The sequence below is a fragment of the Stegostoma tigrinum genome, chromosome 7 (genome assembly GCF_030684315.1).
Source record: "Stegostoma tigrinum isolate sSteTig4 chromosome 7, sSteTig4.hap1, whole genome shotgun sequence".
NCBI classification, from domain to species: domain Eukaryota; kingdom Metazoa; phylum Chordata; class Chondrichthyes; order Orectolobiformes; family Stegostomatidae; genus Stegostoma; species Stegostoma tigrinum.
In genome coordinates this window covers 40790201-40812793 of record NC_081360.1, presented here as the reverse complement: position 1 = coordinate 40812793, position 22593 = coordinate 40790201, and the positions used below count along the sequence as shown (strand labels likewise).

The window sequence follows — 22593 nt, the reverse complement described above, 5'->3', positions numbered from 1 at the left end:
GTTATCTCCTTACAGTGAACTATTGTGGTTTAGAAAGCAGACATTGAATTAGGGCCCAGCTCTCTGCATTGTGGCTTTACGTTTAATTAGCTTAGGTCATTTGAATCAAATCGTTCATGTTTTCAGGCTCTCAACACTAATCTGTGGGGTATGCATGAAGAGTGTAGAGGTGGTGAGGAATAGTTATGTGAATAAAATGTAACTGAAGATACAAATTTCACTTTGTTAGGATTCAAAGTTGTGCTGAGATATTAATCTATAAAACCAGTTGTTTCATGTGCACGGAACAATTTAAATCATTCTGTGATACATTGTTTTGTGTAAATTGCAATTAACATGAGGATCCGATACTGCTCCCAGAGATAGTAAGAACTGCCAATGCTGCAGTCTGAGATAACAAGGTGTAGATCTGGATGAACAGAGCAGGCCAGGCAGCATCAGAGGAGCAGGAAAGCTGATGTTTCGGATCAGGGCCCTTCTACAGAAATGGGGGAGGGGAACGGGGCTCTGAAATAAATAGTGTGGGGGTGATGATAACAGGTGGATAGTGAGGCAGATAGGTGGGAGAGAAGACAGACATGTCAGGGAGGCGGGGATGAAGTGGGGGTTTTGGTCTTGGGATGACATCAGGGGTGGGGAGATTTTGAAGCTAGTAAGGTCTACGTTGAGACCGTTGGGTTGTCAGCTTCCAAGGTGGAATCAGAGGTGCTGTTCCTCCAATTTTCAGGCGGCATCGTTGTGACACTGGAGTAGGCCCAGGGTGGACATGTCGCCCAGAGTGTCGGAGTTGAAGTGGTTCGTGATTGTGAGGTGTTGTCGTTTGTCATTAACTGAGTGTAGGTGCTCCACAAAGTGTCTCCAAGCCTCTGCTTGGTCTCCCCGAGGTAGAGGAGGCCACATTGGGGACAGCGGATACAATAGACCACATCAGCGAATGTGTAGGTGAACATCTGTTTAATGTGGAAGTTTTTTTGGGGGGCGTTTGGGATGGATAGTGAGGGTGGAGGTGTATGGGCAGGTGTAGCACCACTTGCAGTAGCAGGGAAAGGTGCCAGTGGTGGTAGGGAGTGTGCGGTGGACGAGGGAGTTGCGGAGAAAGTGCTCCCTCCGGAAGGCAGATAGGGGTGGGAGGGAAATATATCCTTCGTAGTGGGATCAGATGACAGGTGGCAGAAGTTGCAGAGAATGATGCGGAATCCGGAAGTTAATGGGCTGATACATGTGGAAGTGGCGGAGAATTTTAGAGATGCTGCATAAGAGGTTTACCAGTATAACACAGCGTGAAGCTGGAGAGCACAGCAGTCTGAGCTGGAAAGCTGACGTTTCAGGTCAGGTTTCTTCTTCAGAAAATGAAAAAACAACTTCTGCTTTTGTTTCTGATTTACAGCATCCACAATTCTTTGGTTTTCTGAAGCAGGGTCATTGGACCCAAAATATGAACTCTGCTTTCTGTCTACAGATGCTACCAGGCCTAAGTTATCCAGCAGTTTCTGTTTTTATATCAAACGTTCTTGTTTTCAAGTTTATAACTTCTGTGGCTGTAAGTGATAAATTCTGAGGGTGAAAAATGTTGATTGGAACAAACTGAACAGCACTTCTTTTTGAGACTTGTTTTCTATGATGAATATGGTATGAATATGAATATGGCTTTATTGTCAAATTACTAACTGCCTCCTTTTTTTTATGTTCGTTGGTGGTTGAACACTATCATAATTTGATCCGAGAAGTTATCCATTATTAAATCTCTCCAATTTCATTTGTTAACTCAAAATAAGCAAGTACAATTTTCCTTCTAAGTAGAATTTCTTTTGCGTGAGCAACCAAGTTGCTGTTCCTTATAACTCAAAACAAAAGCAGTAAACTTTTCCAAGTCAGTTGTGACTTATGTGACTTGTGAACTGGTATTTATCTTGCAATGATCTGGAAACATGGTAATTTGTTAACGTTAATAGCATATCTAGCAGATTAAAACTAAAATTGCTGAGAAGTACTCGAGCATTTTTTTGCGTAAGTGGTAGCACAGATTTGAGCTTCATAGTTGGTTAACAATGAGGCTAACTTTGCCAGTGGAAACAGAATGAAATAAATCCTAACTCAATTCCCTGGCTGGATGCATGTCCGTATTAAATAGCTTGAAGGGTCTGTTACAGAAACTGTTTTCGGATAACTCAGTTGTATTTATACTTCTTACGTTTGGAGGGATCATCCATGACAAGAAAATAGCCCTCTGGGCATGATCGGAAGAGGCTTGTGATGGTCATTGGCTACGACGGCCCGCAGCAATTGTCTTATGCAGATGTGCTGGTGATGTCAGTAGGCAGTGGTGGGGCGGGAGTGTGGGATTTAGGAATTTGGGGCTGGGGCTGATGAAGCAAAACTTGCCCTCCTTGGCAGTACTGGCAGAGTAGGTCTCCTTGGCTGTACCTTCTTCATTATGGTAACTTGTAAATCTGATTGGTCTGTTAAATTTCCAATCAGAAAAGCACAAATTCAATGTGTAAAAGCATTCTGACCCTTCTAAATTATGTTGGGTTCGTTTTTGTGCACATGCATTTTGCATCCCTTTAGAGATGGTATTTGCAGCCATTTATGTCAGCTGTTTTGCTACTTCATCAGGTGCACTGAGAGAGCAGAGAACGCAGATCCGGAATTTCTAGACAGAGATTAGGGGCAGAAAGATCAAAAGATCATACAACTGGTGTCATTAGAGTGTCAGATAAATCTGTACAGGTAAACAAGTGTGTCGATCAGTGAGTAAAGTGTCACAGCTAAATAACCAGTGAAGGAATGACGTATAATCCGATTAAGTGAGGCAGAGAGATAATTTTTTAAAAAAGTTAAAAGTAAGGATGGAGCTGGAGACAAACTAAGTGTCTGGAATCACATAACAAATTCAAAACTGTACAGACTAAGTAAGGTAGAGTTCTGTACCTGTGAATATGGCCTCAACCGTGATCTTGGGTTGAAGTTGTGTTACAGGTAACCCCATCATACTGTCAGTATCTGTAAAATTGGCATCACTTTGATAAATTGTTATGCTCTTTCTACCTTTTAGTTTGTATAGTTTTTGAATTCAGCATGCAATTCCAGTCACGTAGTTTGCCTCCAACACCACCTTTATTTTTAACTTTTTTTTCAAATTATCCTGCAGCCTCACTTCATCGGATTGTAGGTCATTCCTTCGCTGGTTATTTAGCTGTTGACACTTTACTCACTGTCTGACACTCTTGGTCACCTGCCGAGACTTATCATCTGACACTCTACTCACACCAGTTGTAAAATCTTTTGATTGCTGTGTATGAACTCCTGGGTCTGTTCTTTGTTCTCACTGCACCTAACAAAGGGGCTGTGCTCTGAAAGCATGTGATGCCAATAAACTTGGTGTCGTGTGACTTCAGGGTTTGTCCATACCAGCACCTTCACATTATGCCCATTGGTTTTGACCACCTCGTCTCATCACGTGTATTCTATCAAATCTTTTCATAATTTTAATCATTACTGAGTGTTTTTCACTCAATGTTCAAAATAAATCACATCACTACTGTAATGTCACTATTGTAATATCTATATAAGTATGTATTGCATATGCTGTACTACTTTTTGTATTCTTAGATGGGTCTCTTTCTCTCTATTTATAGGATCTGAACCAATGGCATTGGGATCACCAACATCTCCTAAGCCGGGTGCAGGTGCTCAGTTTTTGCCTGGTTTCTTAATGGGAGATTTACCAGCCCCAGTAGCTCCTCAGCCACGGAATCTTTGTGGCACTTTGGCAGGAATAACGGACATACGATCACCTTTTGGAGGCAAGTGGGGTGAAGCAACATTTTTGGGCAATAATGAGATTTGAGTTGATGTTTATCTGTATTTGGAAAGGTCAAATTTTAGTTTTAATATGTACCAAGTGAAGGATGGGATGTTTGGACATTTATCACGTTCTTAGTAAGTGTTTAAATGAAACAACTTATCCTGCTAAACAAATCGGTAATCCTAGTTGCATACTATGTTGCTTTGGTAATAAGCTGCGATTTGCAAACTTTTCACATTGTCCTTTAATAGACAATGGCTAAGTAGTAATGAATGAATCTAGGTTTTGAAATACTATAGATATTCCATGAAAACTTCAGGGCTTTGATTTAGTCTGAATCTTACATATTTTGGAGAAATCATTGTATATGTTACTTTGATTTTAAGTCTAATCTGGGTTTTACTTTACAGTTTCATTTGTTGTTGATCCATAAATCAGAATCAAATCTATAAGTTGCTTAGATTTCATTGTTAATAAGTGTTAAATTTGTAAAGCTAGAGCAGTAAAGGTGCCTTGAATGGTGAAATACCATCTCTTGTTTCTTTCCTGTTCAAATACAGGAGGCACTCCACCTCAACCAGTTGTACCCACTCCAAAAGACAAGTGTGGCGCACCACCAGTTCGTAGTTTATATGATGATTTGGGAAGCACAAGAACTGGACTTTCACCCATAAGTTCACGACAACTGGTGAGAACCTAGATGCATCGTAAGGATTATTTTAATAGGAAATATATTTCTGTACCTCAGTTGTATTGAATGTGACCATATTTTCCTGGAAATTTTGGAGCGGAATGTTTCTCAGAAACTTTGTAAAACAAATCTTAACAGCCAAACACAAGGACAGGTGATTAATGCCCCCATGAAACCGAGCAAGTGATGCTGTCTGTCGGGCTGGACGAGACGTGTGCGTGTCTGTCAATGCTGATATCGCGTGGTACACTTTTATTTGTACAGGCATTATTACAGAAAAGCATTGCTTAAAAACTGCCTCTTTGAGCAAGGTATTGGATGGAGAGGTTTGGGGCCCGAACAATTGAAAATGTGATCTCCGATTTTGACTCTTCGACTGGTGATGTGCAAGAAACCACAATTAGATGAGTGGCTGGCTCAGGACTGAGGAGATTCAAGATATATGTGGAGATTTGAAAACAAGGATGGAAATTTCAAAATCAAGATGTTGGTTAATTATGAACCAGTGTAGTCCAATGAGCACAGTGATGGTTTGAGATTTGCTGCCAGTTACGATATCAGAATTTTTGATGACTTCAAATTTACTGTGGTAGTGAATCTGAGTGAATTAAAGTAAGCAGGTTTGAGGTATCAAATGCATGCATGAACATTTGAACAGTAGGTAAACTGAAATGGGCAATGTCAAATGATGGCATGGAATTCAAAATGAGTCATCCTGTTGTCGTGAGCATGTGTGGGCAGGAGCTCATCCTGCGTCAATCAATACATACAGCATGTAGTTTAATTTTCAGACAGCTGGAAGGAAGATAGATACAATGACCAGTGAGTGATGTTGGTCAGATAAAGGCAAGAAGCTAGGAATGAAAGCCATTACAGCTAATTCTCTGCCTGCGCTTAGATGGGTAAGCGTGGCACACCCCCAGTTTGTAGTAGATTATATGACAGTTGTCAGATGTGGTAAGTCCTGAAAGGTGTGTACTTTCCATTTAGTGTTCTATCATTTATTAACCTTTGAATGCTTTCTGCTGCACATCTGGAATGAATGTTAAGGCCACGAGTCTTTTAAGGAAAGTAGTTTCTTCCTTATTTTGCAGAACTGTCTCAGTTAAATGCTAAATGTGGTTGGATGGATGTATATTCTGCCTCCAAGTCTCTGGCATTGCTGTTTTCCTATGCTTTGAGGTATTGAGATGTTACAAGGAATTGCTCTACTTTCTTTCTTGAATTGTTTTTTCCCATTACACTGTTTCTTTGCCAGAAATTTAAGTCATCGTTTCTTGTGACTCAAATTTAATGTTACTTAAGGATTTTTCATTGGATGTTTTTTCAAATTGCAGGCTAATGTTTCAAAAGTTCAAACTCCCCTTTCTGGAAATAATGTAACTCCTGGATCAGGTATGCCCATTCTGCTTAGCTTTCATTGAAGTATTTGCAAATTCTTACTGGTTTACAGTCTTCATCACATTGCTAGTAAAGAAATTACAGATATAGTTTATAACTGTTTACCGTGAAAACAGGTAGAATTTGTCATTCTCAATATATTCATGATAAAGATATAACTGTCTGTTTCTACCTTTTGGTAGCCTAAGGCGTAAACCCTTACCGTCATTTAATCTTTCAAAGCTCTGGCTCATTCCTTAATGGATAGATAGTCTTACGTTTTTGGGTGTCTGTGACTACTTCTCTGCCAATTGACTCCTTAAATCTGTGATGACTTATTTTCCCACAGAATTGTTAGTTGGTTGCATTTACGAAATCACAAGCCTCTCCCTTTCTTTAGGAGCAGTTAATCCAAGTTACTGTCTTGGATGAGAGCCACACTGTGGGGCAGGAGACTCCTTTTAAAAAGTTGTTGTGTGAATGGGATATGGTGAACAATCCGGTGGTGAATGTCATTACAGTCATAAGGTGTTTGAGGTTGTAAATCCACTAGCTGGCTTATGCTCAATATTTCTAATCATCAGTACTGGTGACATGGCATTTCTTGCTCAAAAAAATTGTTCCCTAGATCCTGCATTATATTCCTGATTGCAGATTGTAAAATGATAAATCTAACAACTAAGTTTACAAAGGTACACTTCTTTTGAGCCTGTTATTAGTTTGCAACATCTCCCATCATGTCTATAAGCAAAATATCCTAAAACCATTTCTGAATTGTTGGTGGGGTTTCCCTGCCTTCATTTGAAGCCCTAAGATCCTTTTCAAGATTGTGTAGTCCTTCAGTTTGCAGGTGACAAATCTGTTGGTTGGTTCTTTAAAGCTCAATTTTGTTCACTGAATATAGAATATATTTATTTTAATTTGTATTTTTAAGTAATTCATAATCACAAAAAGGAGTACAATGAAGTGATGACTGTACATTTGAAATAAAAACAAGACTACCTCTCTTCCTTAGGTACTGGTATATTTAGTCCAGCTACTATTGGCCAACACAGAAAGGCGACTCTTTCTCCTGCACAGGCAGATCCTTTCTACACACAAGGAGAATCTCTCACTTCAGATGATCATTTAGATGATACGTGGATCACAGTTTTTGGGTTTGTATGATTTGTGCATTCTTCTGGAATTGTAGAGACTCTACTTTTCGAGGGTAGATGAGAATTAAGTTGATAGATAAAACAAAACAATTGTAGTTGCTGGAAATCTAAAACAAAAGCAAATTCTTGATGAAACTTAGCAGCTCTGGCTGCACCTGTAGGAAGGAGGCAGCATTAACATTTCAGAAAAATTTTGAAGAGAATTAAGTTGAAATTCTTCTCACTCTTACCCCCACTCCCATTCTCTCCCTCCCCCCAAATCTTGTTAGAAGTCCACTGTATTTAACTTTGTGCCTTCTTTGGAAAAATAAAACCCAAATCTGTCCTTTTTCAGTATGAAATGGGTAACCTCATACCTGCTTATATTAAAAAAAAGTCACTGTGTATAGCTTTGCCTATTCAGCTAATTTATCAATATTCCGTTTTAATTTTATACTCCCATCAATGTTGTCTACAATGCTGCCCAGTTTTGTTGTCAGCACACTTGAATATTGGACATTTTATGCCATTTATCCAGGTCCTTAATGAATATTGTGAATTATTGAGCTCCCAACACTAATCCCTGCAGGATACTACTAGTGATCCCGCTGCTAACCTGAGTGCTTACCCATTGTTCCAAATCTGTTTCCTGCTATTCAACCAGTTTTCCATCCACTTCAGTAATTTGCCCACAATTCTGTGGGCTTCCATCTTTTAACTAACAGTCTTGTATGTGGGATTTCAGCAAAAGCTGAAGATTCTGGAAGCCCATATAACAATCTATTGACTTACTTTTGTCCAACACCTTTTGTCACCTCTTCAAAAAACTGAATTTGGTCAAACATGACCTACCTGACATGAGTCTATGCTGAGTCTCCCTGATCAACTAAAATTTTTCAAAGTGATCAGTCCCTCTTATCCTTGATTTTATAGGCTCCAACCACACACACGTTAATCTAACTGGTCTGTAATTCCCTGGCTTCCCTCTGTCATCTTTCTTAAAAAGCAGAGTGCCATGAGTACAATTCCTCAGTCCACGAAACTCTGAAAGATTATGGTTATGGCGTCCACATCGTGCTCTCCTACCTCCTTTAACACCCGTTGATTAGAACGGTCAGATCCCGAAGATTTGACACTCTCAGGTTCCGTTTAACTTACCTATTATCAATGAATTACTTGAGCTAATTTTTGTTTCGATCCTATCCCTGTGTTAATTTCTTTGAAAATTCCTGCAAGCTACTCTCTGCTGCTGTGAATATTGAAACAAGTAATCATTCAGTATATGTGCCCTTTCCAGTGTTCATTGTCGATATCCCCCCCATTCAGCCTTTAGTTGGCTAGCTGTACTCTTAACAACCACATTCCCATTCTGTAACTATAACATCTCTTTTTATTGCCTTGTATGTTCGTTGTAAGTTTTCTTTCAGAATTCTTTTTAGCTGCTTTTAAAAGGTGCTTTGTGGACTATTGGCTTGTCTCCCACATTCCTGTGTCTAGAAATTTGAGGTAATTTAAAACTTGTCTGGCTGTATTTTGGGGCAAGCTCTGCACTGTATTTCGTAATCCTGTGAATTACCTTGAAACATGTAGTTACTTTTAAAAATGCATTGACTTTAGTCTCACTCCACCAGTCTTCTCCATATCCCTATAATATTTTTCTTTCAAGTATTTATTCACTTGCATTGTGCTAATATTGAAATAATTTCCATTTCCCTTATCTGACAGTGTGCAGGTTGTTCTCCTTAACAATGATAGTTGCATTATTGCGTGACCTAGCGCTGCAGAAAATCGCTATTTCTCTACAGCAGAAAGTTCACGTTATCCAAACAGTGTCCACTATTTATCAGTTGCATTATAGCCAGTTAGTTTTAATGAAATACATGTTATAGCAGAACTACCTGTATGTTAAATCCCTGATGAGTCGTCATCTTCACAAGAACAAAGCATGTCTTCCTGTCGTCCATCTATTGATCCATAGGTCACTGGTAACAGTTTCTCTATTTACTTTGGCTAAGCCTTTCCACATTTTAAACACTTTTGACTGTTTAACCTTCTGTCCTCTAACAAGAGGAACCCAGTTTGGCTAGTAAATACATGTAATTGGAATCTTTTATCACTTCATTTATTTCAGTAAATCTCTTGTGTACCCGCTCCTTGGTTTCGTGTTCTTCCTAAAGTTTGATGTTCAATATTGGGTACTAGGGTCGAAAATGTGTCTTATGCGAGTTTTAAAATAATATTCCTGCGTTTTGTTACCTGTGGTTATGTGTAGGGATGATAAATTTATTAACTGCTTTGTTAACCTGTCCTATTCCCTTCAAATGTTTGTGCGTAAACAACACACTGTCACCTCCTGCATACTTAACATTTTTATTAGTTTGTTTGTATTGTCTTTCCTCCTTCTCCCACCACTGTATCACTTAACATTTTCTGCTTTGAATTTAATATGCATGTTTGCGCATTCCTTTGACCCATCAATGGTCTCTTGAAGTTTCATTCTTCCAAGTATCATGTCGTTGCAACTTTTAAAATTGCGCTATGTATCTACATTTCATTAATGTACATTATAAACAGCAGTAATCCAAGTATCAATTGTTAGGGAATGTACTGTACACTACCTTCCATCTTTAAAAATAAACATTCATCGTAACTATCCTTCAACTCACTTTTGTATCTGTCTTATTGCCCGTTTATCAAATGGGTTTCAGTTTTTCTGATGAGCTGTTTGTGGTAGCATGGTTTTATTTGTCAGCCAGCATATGTTGGATTGCATTAACTTCAACAAATACTCCCCTGGTTTTGATGGTAGGAGTATTTCAAACTAGGAGATTAAGGTAGAATCCCATGGCTACTGATCAGTCCCGTTTGCCTTGATTCCATTAGGCATTTTTACTCATCTGATTTACCGCTGGATTACTAGAAATGAACTAGCCTTTCTTTCTACACATGAGAATGGATGACATGATTAGATAATAATTCCAAGTCATGTACTAACTTTACCATCTTGGCTGAAGATAACTTTGGAGGATGAGTGGAAAAATGTAAGACTTTTTTTTTGGTAGTCCTTCTCTAAGTTACTGAAACAAGTTGCATCCATAACTGTACCTTGAGTTGCTGCTTATTGTCTACGTTTTTGGTGAAGATTTCTGTGAATTGTTAATCTGTATCCTAATTATTTTATGTTAAGATCATTCTCACCCCAACTTCAAGGATTTGTTTATTTAAATTTGAGAAGTCATTTAAGCAACTTTGATATGTTGAATTAGAAAATTTGGTATTTTGGGCTGGTGGAAACTCTTAGCAGTGAATGATCAGGTCTTTAAATAGCAAGTTGGTAATTGAGATATTTCATAATGTGCTAACGAGAAACCATTCAAAGATTGGTATAATATTAATGGCGGGTTAATGTAGTAGTCTACATTGGTTCACTAAATAGCTTATGATCTCTGCTGTGTTGCTATTGACAGGAATCAGTTGGGTACTTAGCTGTTCGCTTAGTGTGGTATTGGGGTAAACTTGAAAACAGATCTTGTATCTGCCTGGGTACAGTGTGCTTGTATGTATACAAAAACATTCTAGTGGATAGGGGAAGCACTAAATGAGTTTTTTGTTTCTGTTTTCACGAAGGAAAGGACCTTGTTGTGAATGAGAACTTTGAGGAGCCGGAAAACAGGCTTGAACAGATCAAGATTGAGGAAGTTGATATGCTGGAAATTTTGACAAACATTAAGATTGATAAGTCCCCAGGGCCAGACCAGATTTATCCTAGGTTGCTCCGGGAAGCGAGAAAGGAGGTTGCTAAGCCGCTGGCGAAGATCTTTGCTTCCTCACTCTCCACGGGAGTTGTACCGGAAGATTGGAGGGAGGCAAATGTTGTTCCTCTTTTCAAGAAAGGGAATAGGGAAATCCCTGGAAATTACAGACCAGTCAGTCTTATGTCTGTGGTCAGCAAGGTTTTTGAAAGAATTCTGAGGGATAGGATTTATGACTACTTGGAAAAGCATAACGTGATTAAAGGGAGTCAGCATGGCTTTGTGAGGGGCAGGTCATGGCTTACAAATCTTAGAGTTCTTCGAGGAAGTCACGAGACAGGTTGGCGAGGGTCGAGCAGTGGATGTGGTGTACGTGGACTTCAGCAAGGCATTTGATAAGGTTCTCCACGGCAGGCTCATTCATAAAGTCAGGATGTATGGGATACAGGGTGATTTGGCTGTCTGGATTCAGAATTGGTTGGCTGACAGGAGGCAGAGAGTGGTTGTAGATGGTAAGTATTCTGCCTGGAGGCCAGTGCTGAGTGGTGTCCAGCAGGGCTCTGTTCTTGGGCCTCTGCTCTTTGTAGTTTTTATAAATGACTTGGGTGAGGAGGTTGAGGGGCGGGTTAGTATGTTTGCTGATGACACAAAGGTTGGAGGTACCATTGATAGTATCGAGGGCTGTTGCAGGCTTCAGTGAGACATTGACAGAATGCAGAGCTGCGCTGAGAAATGGCAGATGGAGTTCAACCTGGATAAATGCGAAGTGATGCATTTTGGAAGGTCAAACTTAAATGCTGAATATAGGATTAAAGGCAGGATTCTCGGCAGTGTGGAGTAACAGCGGGATCCTGGTGTTCAAGTGCACAGCTCCCTCAAAGTTGCCACCCAGGTGGATAAGGTTGTTAAGAAAGCATATGGTGTTTTGGCTCTCATTAATGAGGGAATCGAGTTTAAGAGCTGCGAGATTATGCTGCAGCTCTACAAAACCCTGGTGAGACCACACTTAGAATATTGTGTCCTGTTCTGGTTGCCCTATTATAGGAAAGATGTGGAGGCTTTGGAGAGGGTGCAAAGGAGGTTTCCCAGGATGCTGCCTGGACTGGAGGGCTTGTCTTATGAAGGGAGGTTGACTGAGCTTGGACTTTTCTCTTTGGAGAGAAGGAGGAAGAGAGGTGACCTGCTCGAGCTGTACAAGGTAATGAGACGCATGGATAGAGTCGATAGCCTGAGACTTTTCCCCAGGACAGGATTGACTGCCACGAGGGGTCATAGTTTTAAGGTGTTAGGAGGAAGGTATAGAGGAGACGTCAGAGGGAGGTTCTTCACCCAGAGAGTTGTGAGCGCATGGAATAGTTTACCAGTGATAGTTGTGGAAGCGGAGTCATTAGTGACATTTAAGCGACTGCTGGACATGCACATGGACAGCAGTGAATTGAGGGGAATGTAGGTTAGGTTATTTTAATTTTGGATTAGGATTATTCCATGGCACAACATCGTGGGCCAAAGGGCCTGTACTGTGCTGTACTTTTCTACGTTCTATGTTCTAAGCTGTTTCCTCCTAATAGAAAATCATTCTTTGGTGCTTGAACTTGTATGTTTAACTTGCAATATAATCTGTTATTCTCAACATTGGGAATGAAATTACTTATACTGAAGAAAATTCTATTGCAGGTTTCCACCAGCGTCTGCTTCATACATCCTCCTACAGTTTGCGCAATATGGAAACATTTTAAAACATGTGGTAGGTTTTTAAGTTGATTTAAGCTTTCTAATAGCTTTAAGTGAATTGCTAATTGGAATGGAGTATTTTTCCTACTCATTGCTAACAGTAATGCAGGTTTTTGTTTCGTGTACAATGCATAAATTTTTTTGGAGGCAGTTCAGAGGAAGGTCACTAGATTGATTCCAACGGTGAGGGGTTTACCATACAAAGAGCATTTTAGCAGTTTAGGCCTGTACTTTGGAGCTGAGAAGAAGAAGGAGGCATCTAACTGAGCTATATAAGATACTAAAGTCACTACTACTATCAGTGTGGAGTTTGCATGTTTTCCCCAGTGTCTGCATGGGGTTCCATCTGTGTGCTCTTTCCTCCTACAGTCCAAAGATGTGCAGGTTAAGTGGATTGGCCGTGCTAAATTGCCCGTTGTGTCTGGGATTTGCAGGCTAGGTGGGTCAGCCATGGGAAGAATCAGGGTTATGGGGTGGTGGCATGGCATGGTGTTCTGGGTGGGATCCTTTCTGGAGAGTTGGTGTGGACTCTGGACCGAATTGCCTGCTTCATGCTGTACGGATTCTATGACTTCTGACTCTACGTTGTAAAACTGTTTTGTGAACTGGTGTACGTTTCAGTGAGCTCTCCATATTCTCTAATAACAGAAGACCTCTGTGAAGTCTGTCACTCCCAACCCCTTCAGACCCATTGCGATCAGCCCATCTTACCCACCATGCATTCCTCCCCCAACTAGGTGCACACACCTCTTCTCAACATGCGACCCTCCATTCTCAGCAGGCTCTGTCTTGTATCTGTCACCCAACCTGCTGACTGAGCAGCCCCTCTTTTCAAGCATACGTAATCACTCAGCAGTCTCCCTTCCTAAATCCCTTTCTGTACTCACTACTACCCCAAATACTGCAACCGCTTTTCCCTCTGCACTCTCTGAATCACTCAGTTGCTCCTCTCCCCTTTTCTCTCTGCCACTTTTAGTCTGGTTGTTGGTACCAGTGATGCAGAGTCCTTAACTTGGCGCAGGGAGTCTATACAACAGACAGGAGCAGGAATACAGCAAAGATTGAAACTGCCATTCCCATTTCCTGCTCATAGGATAAACTGAAAGTTTGGGGCACGTTCTGACAGTGACTGTGTTGCACTTAAGAGCATCAAATAGCATCATGTAAATGAGTAAACCTCCTGGTCCCACAGAACAATGTGTTTTCTTGCAACTTTTGAACATTTGGGGTGCACTGTCTACTATGTGCTTTTATTTTGGATGAGAGGCCATTGACACAACAGGTCCAAACCAAGAGTCACTGTTGCTATTTGAAGTAGGGAAGGCAGCTTGTGACCCCAGATAGGACAAGACCTGCAGTTTCAGAATCCCTGACCTGACCAGGTTTGTTTTTTCAGTTAAAAACCGAAAGAACTGCAGATGCTGTAAATCAGGAACAAAAACAGAACTGACAAGCTTATTAGATCCGGCAGAATCTGTGAAGGAAGAATCAGAGTTAACCCTCCAGAATGGGTCACTGGGCCTGAAACATCAACTCTGATTCTTCGTTCACAGATGCTGCCAGACCTGCTGAACTTTTCCAGCAAGTTCTATGTTGGTTTGTGATAACACGATGTGAAGCTGGATGAACACAGCAGGCCAAGCAGCATCAGAGGAGCAGAAAAGCTGACATTTCAGGTTGAGATCCTTCTTCAGAAAAGAAGAAGGGCCTCGACCCGAAACGTCAGTTTTCCTGCTCCTCTGATGCTGCTTGGCCTGCTGTATTCATCCAGCTTCACATCGTGTTATCTCAGATTCTCCAGCATCTGTAGTTCCTACTATCTCTGTCTTTTTTTTTCAGTTAATTAACTATTCAAAATCTATTACAACATTATGTACTGGTTTCTCTCACTCAAAAAGCAAGCTTAAAATTTATGAACTTTCATGAAAGGATGCAGTTAGTGGAGATTTGTGATACTTGTAGATTTGATTAGGAGTGAGGTTCTTTTGCCAGCCTGGAGGATGCAGAGACGGGTAACCCACTTCCAGTAAGATGTTTTGTAAACCGACATTAAAAATTGTAGAAACTCAATTTACCCTCAACTTGTTTAAGTGTCTTTTTAAAACTGGGTGGGATGATTTCAGTCCAGATTTAAATTGGCGTAAATACAAGGCCATTGTACATAATGCATAAACTTTGTTATTTTTGTGCCTTATCACTCCATTTAATTTCCAGTAACTTTCTGGTTAATGAAATGTTCTTTAGTTCTTTGAGCAAGTTAGTAATTTAAAGTACGGAATAATTGATAACTCAAAGAATAGATGCTTATTTTTGGCACCATTGAGAACTTCTACTTAGAAACTGGGATAATATATAGAAAACATTTCTTTTTGGTTTGTTAATAATTTGGTGCCCTTATTCAATGAACTGAACATTCTGAGCTTAATTACAATGGACTGCTAGATTGTTTTAATTCGCCTGACCAGGCTGAAGCTATTGGCATTTCAATAATTGAAAAATTCAGCAAATGTTTGTGCATTTTCCAGAGTCACTTTAAAGAGCTTTGCTGTGAAAGCTGAATGTGTGCACAGTGCCCCACATTGGCCATCAATGTCTTCCCTTTTTTTTCTGACAACACAACAGTGCTGCTGAGACCAGAACTGTTGGTGTCAGCAAAAAGAAATTTGTGAATTCTTAACAGCTGAAGCTGTTTCATGGTACAGAAATGCTGATTCTTTCAATTAATGATGCTAAAAATGTATAAGTATTGCAAGCATTTGAAATTAGTTATGTAAGACAATGGATATTCATGTATGATTTTCAGAGGTATTTTCTGTTGTCTAGTAACTTCAGATTCTATACTTGTGGGGAAAACCTTCTTTGTAACTATTTGAGGCTGTCAGAATGGTGTATTTTTGTAGATGGTTGTTAAAAACAAACCATTCATTCATTTCACTCTTGCTTTCTCTACACTGCTGTTTAGTCATCTTTCACAGGTCATCACAATGTGCTTCCCACCTTCTTCTGTTTTCTTATTGTCTTCCATTTCTTCCAAATTTAAAGCATTCAACCAAATCTTCTGCCCCTAGTCAATTTCGTTAAATTGTTATGAAATGATTAGTTTCATAACCTAAGGTGCGCTGTATAGACTTGTGTGATTATTTCTGTTCTCCGAGGTATGCCCCATCAAAAAAAAATTCCCAAACAACCTGCAGCTTTTCAGCTGAACAATTAGCGTTATTGAGAAATTAAAGATTACAGTTTTGAGTTCATAAAAGAAACAGAATAGTCTCAGCATTTATGTTCCTGAATTCAGTAGACAAAATCATGCCCAATTTCCCTACTTTAGCACAGTTTATAAACAAACCTTTTTCACTTTCAGTATGCTGCTAATCTGTATGAGATTTTTAATGTCTAATGTAATCTGCAGTTAAGGAATGAGAAAATACTTTCTTACAGCTATCTTCTAATTTTAAATTAATGTTTTACCTAAGTCTCTCTTCTGTTTTCTATTGACGGCATATTACACAGATGTCAAACAGTGGAAACTGGATGCATATTCAGTATCAATCTAAACTGCAGGCCAGGAAAGCCTTGAGTAAAGATGGAAAGATTTTTGGAGAAGCTATCATGGTTGGAGTGAAGCCATGCATTGATAAGGTGGGTTGCTAAAATTTGAAGTCCTGATGATACGAAGCTGCCATAAAACTGCTTTCAGAAACCCAAGGCAAAGAAACTTTGGGTAAAACATTGCCGGCATAATGAATGTATGTTTGAATTCATGGTCACCTGCCTTAATATCACTGACTTGATGTTTAATTTTATCTGACAGCTCCATTGTGACATGTCTTAGGAAGATTTGCATTGTTAGAGGCCGTATAAATGCATGAGGTTTATTCAGAGCATGGATAATGATATACCCTTGCTCCAATTAAAAATACTTAATTTAGTTATCTTCGCTGTGCATTTTCTGTGTGGGAAGTTATGGTTGTGTTCATGAAAATTGAAACTTTAAGTAAAGCAACTTTTAAGTGAATTTGTTAATATTAAAACAAGAGTCATATTCTTGCAGACATCTTTTTAACAGAGCAGAACATGTGAAGATTGAAATACTGTACAGTGCACGTGCAGCCCTGAGTATCCCAAGCTGAAATAACTTGCAAAATAAAACGTGACTAAATATATAAAAACACTACAATTTCTCGGCAGAAAACACATTAAAAGTTTATAAGTTCAAATGACCTACATTCCTACACTTCATAAAGAATATAACCTGAAACAATTCTTAATGAAGCAATATGATTGAAAATATTACATATAATATTAAAAAGCAAGATAACGTCCACTGATACCAGCAATTGTGTAATGAATGAAGACTACGTGCTGGCCTTCAGTGTCTTTTTTTTTAAAACTCCATGTGGGCCATAATGTAGTTTTGTAAAATGTTTGGAAGAAACCCTACTTGTTTAGCTACTTTCTCTTAACTGGTTTTCTCTAATTTTTCACTTTTGGGTGTTGATCGGTTTTTATAACCCTTTATTTCAAGAATTTTGCTGCTACTGCACATGTTTCTAGCTGTCAGCAGGTACAGCTGAATTTGATTTGTTACCTTAAACCTGGCTCCATCTCGTGGCAGAACCTGGCCAGTGCAGGCAGAACTACTTGCATGAACCAACTTGTCCAAATTCAGAACAGCAGGTTTATAGAGAAAGTTGATGCTGGAGGTTTATGGGTATAAACTTCAGAGTTTAATTCTTCAAAGGGTGGGAGCTGGGAGGTTTTGTGTGTGATTAGGGATTGGGAGTATAAGCATGGGAGCTAAGTGTGGGAATGGAAGTATTGGGAAATTTTTGAGTAGGCAGACTCTACAGGACCACGATAAGAAACAACATTTATATTTAACATTGAAAATTTCAGTTTATTGTCTTTATTTTATTGATATTTGAGTGAAACAACTAAGTGAACCCGTTGTAATAGCTTTCTGAATACTTTGAACAATTGTCTTATAAATGATCAGTAGTAACAGGTAGTGGTAGTTCCGAGTGCTCCATATCAACTTGTTTGGGTTTGAGAGCTGCATTTCCTTATATTATGTCACCCTTGTACACCATTTAAGTTCAGGAAAGAAAGGGAAAATCAAGAACAACCTCAAGACATTCCTGAATGTTTAGACAGAAAAATATCTAATGTATCTATTCCTAATCCCTGGAGGCAAACTTCATTACAATCTTGAGGTATCCGGATGGTAGGACTTTGCAGAAAAAAGTCTAGCATCTAGTTTATTTAAAGTTTAAGGGAATTATGAAAATACTGCAGACCGAAATGTCAATAGAAATACTTTTCTTTTGTTATGCAGAGTGTTATGGAAACAGCAGATAGATCTAATGGAACACTGTTCTCGGTCTTCAGTCCAACTGTCAGTATTCCGGGTACAACTGTTCAGTCGCCTAGCACACCAAGAACAACTACAATGAGGCCTCTGGCTGCAGCATATAAAGCTTGTAGCAGTGATTATCAGGTACATGTGGCAAAATGGGAAGCTGGTGCTGCTGTTTAGTCTAATCTGCTCTTTGAGCTAAATGTAATAATACTCCCTTTTTCTTTGTTTTAGGTGGTTTCAGACAGGCAGACTCCTAGGAAAGACGAGAGTCTTGTTTCCAAAGCCATGGAATACATGTTTGGTTGGTAGTGTTCCTGTTGAGGAGCTTGAAGAGTGCAGATTTTCTTGAAGACTTCCTGTTGCGTAAAAACACTTGATGTGCAATTGGGCACTCTGCTGTCTCAATTAACAGCAAAAGCTCAACCACCAATAGTTTGGTTATTGTATAACCAATGTTATTGGGTCATGGGTATGCATTTATCAAGACCACGTAACCTGTAAATAGTTTGCACTTTAAAGTTTGATGTCATGCATATGTTTACAGGAAGTGTGAACACAGGGGTGGGTTACAACAAAAAGTTTGTAACAAGTGTTAAAATGCCAAATTGTTGCCTTTTTAATTTTTTGGTGCATGCATTTTCTCTAGTATGAAAAAGTTTTAGTGTGGGAGGGATATTTTCCTGATCATGTACTTTATTTCAACAAATTGAAATACATCTCTGGTTTAAAGCTGTAATTTTAATCTAGGTTATCAAGAAAATAATAAATAACTTTTTGTACATTTAGGAAGCTCTGTGTGATATAAATGATGTGCTAGAATTCTTCTTGTACTCAACTGGCAGTGTTGTTTTGAACTGCTAAAATTTGGTAGTGAATCATTTTTAAATGCCAAAGCAGTTCCAAATTTTAAATCTTGAGCACTAAGTATTGATAATAAATTTTGCTGTTCATCGTTTAGTAAAACAAGTTTTTAAAGGAGGTATTTTTCTAGGACAATATATTATACTGTGTTGTTTGGGATTTGCAATAGAAGCTTTTGGATGGAACTTTTCTAATGTAACAATATTTTTGCAGAATTGTTTGTATTTTAAGAACAGTTCATTCTTTATATTCCAAAAATCTGTTTGAGAACCTTGTCCAAAAGCAATCTCAAATTAAGATAACACGGTTGGAAATATCAAATGGTGTGATGAAAACCACATTTTAAAATAAAGTTGGCTGCATAAAGTGGTCATGTTCCACCGCTCGCAGTTTGACCTGCAGTAGTATTTCCAGATTTCAAGAGGGATTCAGTCTGAGAAATTTGCTTGGTGTTAAATATCTATTGTAGAAGAAGAATGATAGATCATGTGGAAGCCCAAAGAATAAGTGCTTCTTAAGTATGGGATGAAATAGGAGTTCAAATTTATAGTAGAATTTTGATTGCACAATTTAGACCATGCATGTAGTGGAAACATTTTTAAAACCTTGCGAAGTTGATCTCTAAATTATTTATATTTGATTGCTTGAGTAAAGCATTGGGAATATCTTTTTATATTATGTGAAAAAAGATGACTGGTAGATGTATAATGGTATACATTTCAATAATTGATTATAATTAAGATGAATGTTAGAGATACTATTGCCTGTGTAAATATTTTCTGCAAGTGATTTGCCACTTACACTGTTTCCCAGGACATACTTTTAAGCAATGAAAATACATGGATATAAAGGCAAAGTATGATGTAATTAACATTTTAAAAAACAATTTTGTGCTTACTTATGACTATATAGTAATTTTCCATTTTCCTACATGTCTAACTTCTAAAACAAATCTTGAGTTACTCCAAGGTATGGTTTGCTTCTTCACCCATTAGGTATTTAGTTTGGTCTTGGTTTGCAGTTTAGCAGATCTGTGGGCAGCGTTTGTAAAGCATTTGACCTTGGTGACCCTCCAAAGTGGTTAGGTGTTAGGGACAGCTTTACACATGTAACCACTCACAGGTGAATTCTGGTGGAAATTGTACATTCGGGAGAATGGTAGAAGCAACAAGTTATGTTAAAAGTCTTTGCAAATATATATCATCCCAAGGTGCATCATAAACATAAAACAATTACACAAAGCCATGTTAAAAGGTATTAAGTCAGATGAACAAATTCTTAATCAGAGAGGTTAAGGGTGGCTTAAAGGAAGAAACGAATATAAAGGGACAGCAAAGGTATTCTGAACTTGGGCAACTGACTGTGATCTCCAGTGATGGAGATATTAAAATCAGGGGTGGTCATGACCAAAGAAGAGCAGATATCTCTGGTTGTGAGATGAGGATTACAGTATTTTAAAGGGCTGTGGTTGAGATGAAGTTTCAGTATTCCAGTGAATTCTGAAGTGATAAGAAATTATGGATATTAAGGTAAGTGATAGAGAAATTTGAAAAGCAAGAAATAAAATTTTAAAATCAACATGTTGCTTGACTAGATGCCAGTGTAGTTCTGTGAATGCAAGGAAAATAGTTGAATGGACCTAAGTGAAAGTTAATACAGAGACAGCAGAGTTTGGATGATCTTTATCTCTGTGACAAGAAGTTTTGGGGTCCTTTCACTTTGTATCGAAAGTGAAGGTGGAGAGTAGAGGTTTAACTGGGCAGTTTGCAAGAGAAAAGGAGCCAAGGTTATTTTGCTTTTGAAAATGATGCTGAAATAATGAGCAGTGTTAGCTTACAAGAGCAAATATCTGCATTCATGATAACTTGCTTTTATTAAAATGGAGTTACATATATGGGTACGAGTAGATATTAATGTTACTGCAAATAGAAAATCCAATTTTTTGCTCAAAGATAATGATATTTCTGTGATCAAACATGAACACCAAATGAGGCTAATGGCCAATTTGCTGCATGAGCTAATGATTTGGTTACTTGTCTTAATTGGTTGGGAGGGGGTGGTGGGAGAAAATATGGAAAAATCAGGTGTGCATGACGGACTGACGTCATTGGCCTCAGTCCCAGACATGGTGATTGTTTGTTTGAAAATAACCTCTGGCACTATTTTTGGGTCAGACTTAGGTAAGGGAATGCTCTGGATAAATTCTTTATGGGCATGGTCTTCTGTGTAGAGTCCTCTTAGCCCCACTTTGGCAAGTTTCTTCTCTTGTTGCCTTTGCTCCATCTCATGGTCATGATGTGAATAAGCAGGCATTCTATCCATTGTCCCCATACCATTCTTCGCTGTCAAGAAACCTGTTTAGAGAAACATCGTAATCCACAAACACAGTCTAAGCCAGCCAAAGACTGTCAAAACCACCGCATGCAAATTGTTCACTGTTAATTGACACTACTGTTGAGACTCTTTTCCACCTAAAATGTATAGTCTTTGAGTAACAAACATTTTGATTAGACCAGGTTTGCAAATGTTGCACCAAATCATTTGGTAGGGCAGGGATGTTGTGGCACACCTGGTCTGAGGCTTCTTGTTCATACAGAGAATACTTGGAAGACTAACATTCCCTGATTCATGTGTAAAGTGAGCTTTGTCGGAAGTATCTAGAGGTACCGTATGCCTCAGTTGGCATCAGCCTTTTTCAAGTGCTCTTTAGATTTGAGTTCAATCCCTCCCCAGTCTTTTATTTGGTACTCCTCTTTATCCTGTAACACACTTATCCATTTTTAACACACTTTCTCAATCACCATGTCTAATGTAATTGCTTAGCAAGTCTCCACAGCAGGAATATATTTCAGTAGTTAGCACAAACATTGTTGCAATAACAACTAAATGATGAAAAATGGTTTAATTATTAATGTTTAAAACACTATAATCTATTTAATGTAACTATCAGTCATCACCACTGCAAAATAACCAACAATGTTAAGAGTAAATGAAAATGTATAATCTTGTCTCAGTTATATGCATGCTTTTTGGGAGGTATTTTGTTAATTTATTTGTAGCATCCTGATCTGAAAATGCCATTTGCCTTATTTTTGGATGATGTATCTCTGAAGTCAATGAAACAAACTTCATTTTTCATTTCTATTGATAAGACCTTGTAATTTTCCTAAGTTTATAAATAAATCTTGCCATTTTGTTAATAGTAGTAGGTTGCAGGATAATTTGCATGTCCTTCGTTGTCTTTTCGTTTCTGTGTCTACATCATCTTGTGGTGCTCTCTTTTATTGTTTTTGTTGCGATTTCTTTTGCTTCTGTGTCTTTTTTGATGTGTTCTTGGATTTTTTTTGTGAATGAGACTGATGTGTTGTGCTTATATTACATTTTAACTTGTCTTGGGAAAGGTGAAGACGTAGTGTAATTTCGCTAGACACTTTTAAGAGACCCAGATAATGTTCTGGGGAATCGGGTTTGAATCCCACTGTGGCAAGTGGTAGAATTTGAACTTGATTTTAAAAAAAAATACTGAATTAAGAAGCCACTTACTATGAAATTAGTACTGGAAAAACGCATCTCGTTCACTAATGTCCTTCAGGAAAGGACATTTGGGTATTGTGGAAACTCATATGTCAGGTCCGACAGACCACCAAAGTTCACATGCTCGAGTTTGCAGGGCAGTGTCCTGGGCCCAACCATCTTCAGCTGCTTCATCAATGACCTTTCTTCTATCATAAAGTCAGAAGTGGGGATGTTTGCTGATAGTTGCCAAGTGTTTAGCAACATTTTGTGAATCCTCAGATGTTGAAGCAGCCCATGTCCAAAAGGCTTGGGCTGACAAGTGGCAAGTAACATAGCCTGACATCTGTGTGGCGCATATG

General features: G+C 38.7%; 1 protein-coding gene across 3 annotated transcripts in view; it reads left to right on the top strand.

Moving 5' to 3' along the window:
* The window catches only part of nup35 (nucleoporin 35), a 40593-nt gene extending 18692 nt beyond the window's left edge, over nt 1-21901 (top strand). For all 3 annotated transcript variants that reach the window (XM_048533868.2, XM_048533866.2, XM_048533867.2), the window contains exons 2-9: nt 3639-3806; nt 4369-4496; nt 5837-5894; nt 6895-7036; nt 12442-12511; nt 16009-16137; nt 17834-17995; nt 18089-21901. In XM_048533868.2, coding sequence (XP_048389825.1) covers nt 3650-3806; nt 4369-4496; nt 5837-5894; nt 6895-7036; nt 12442-12511; nt 16009-16137; nt 17834-17995; nt 18089-18166 — 924 coding nt within the window. In that variant the 5' untranslated portion in view covers nt 3639-3649 and the 3' untranslated portion in view covers nt 18167-21901. The remainder of the gene's footprint in view (nt 1-3638; nt 3807-4368; nt 4497-5836; nt 5895-6894; nt 7037-12441; nt 12512-16008; nt 16138-17833; nt 17996-18088) is intronic.
* The last annotated feature ends 692 nt before the right edge of the window (nt 21902-22593 follow it).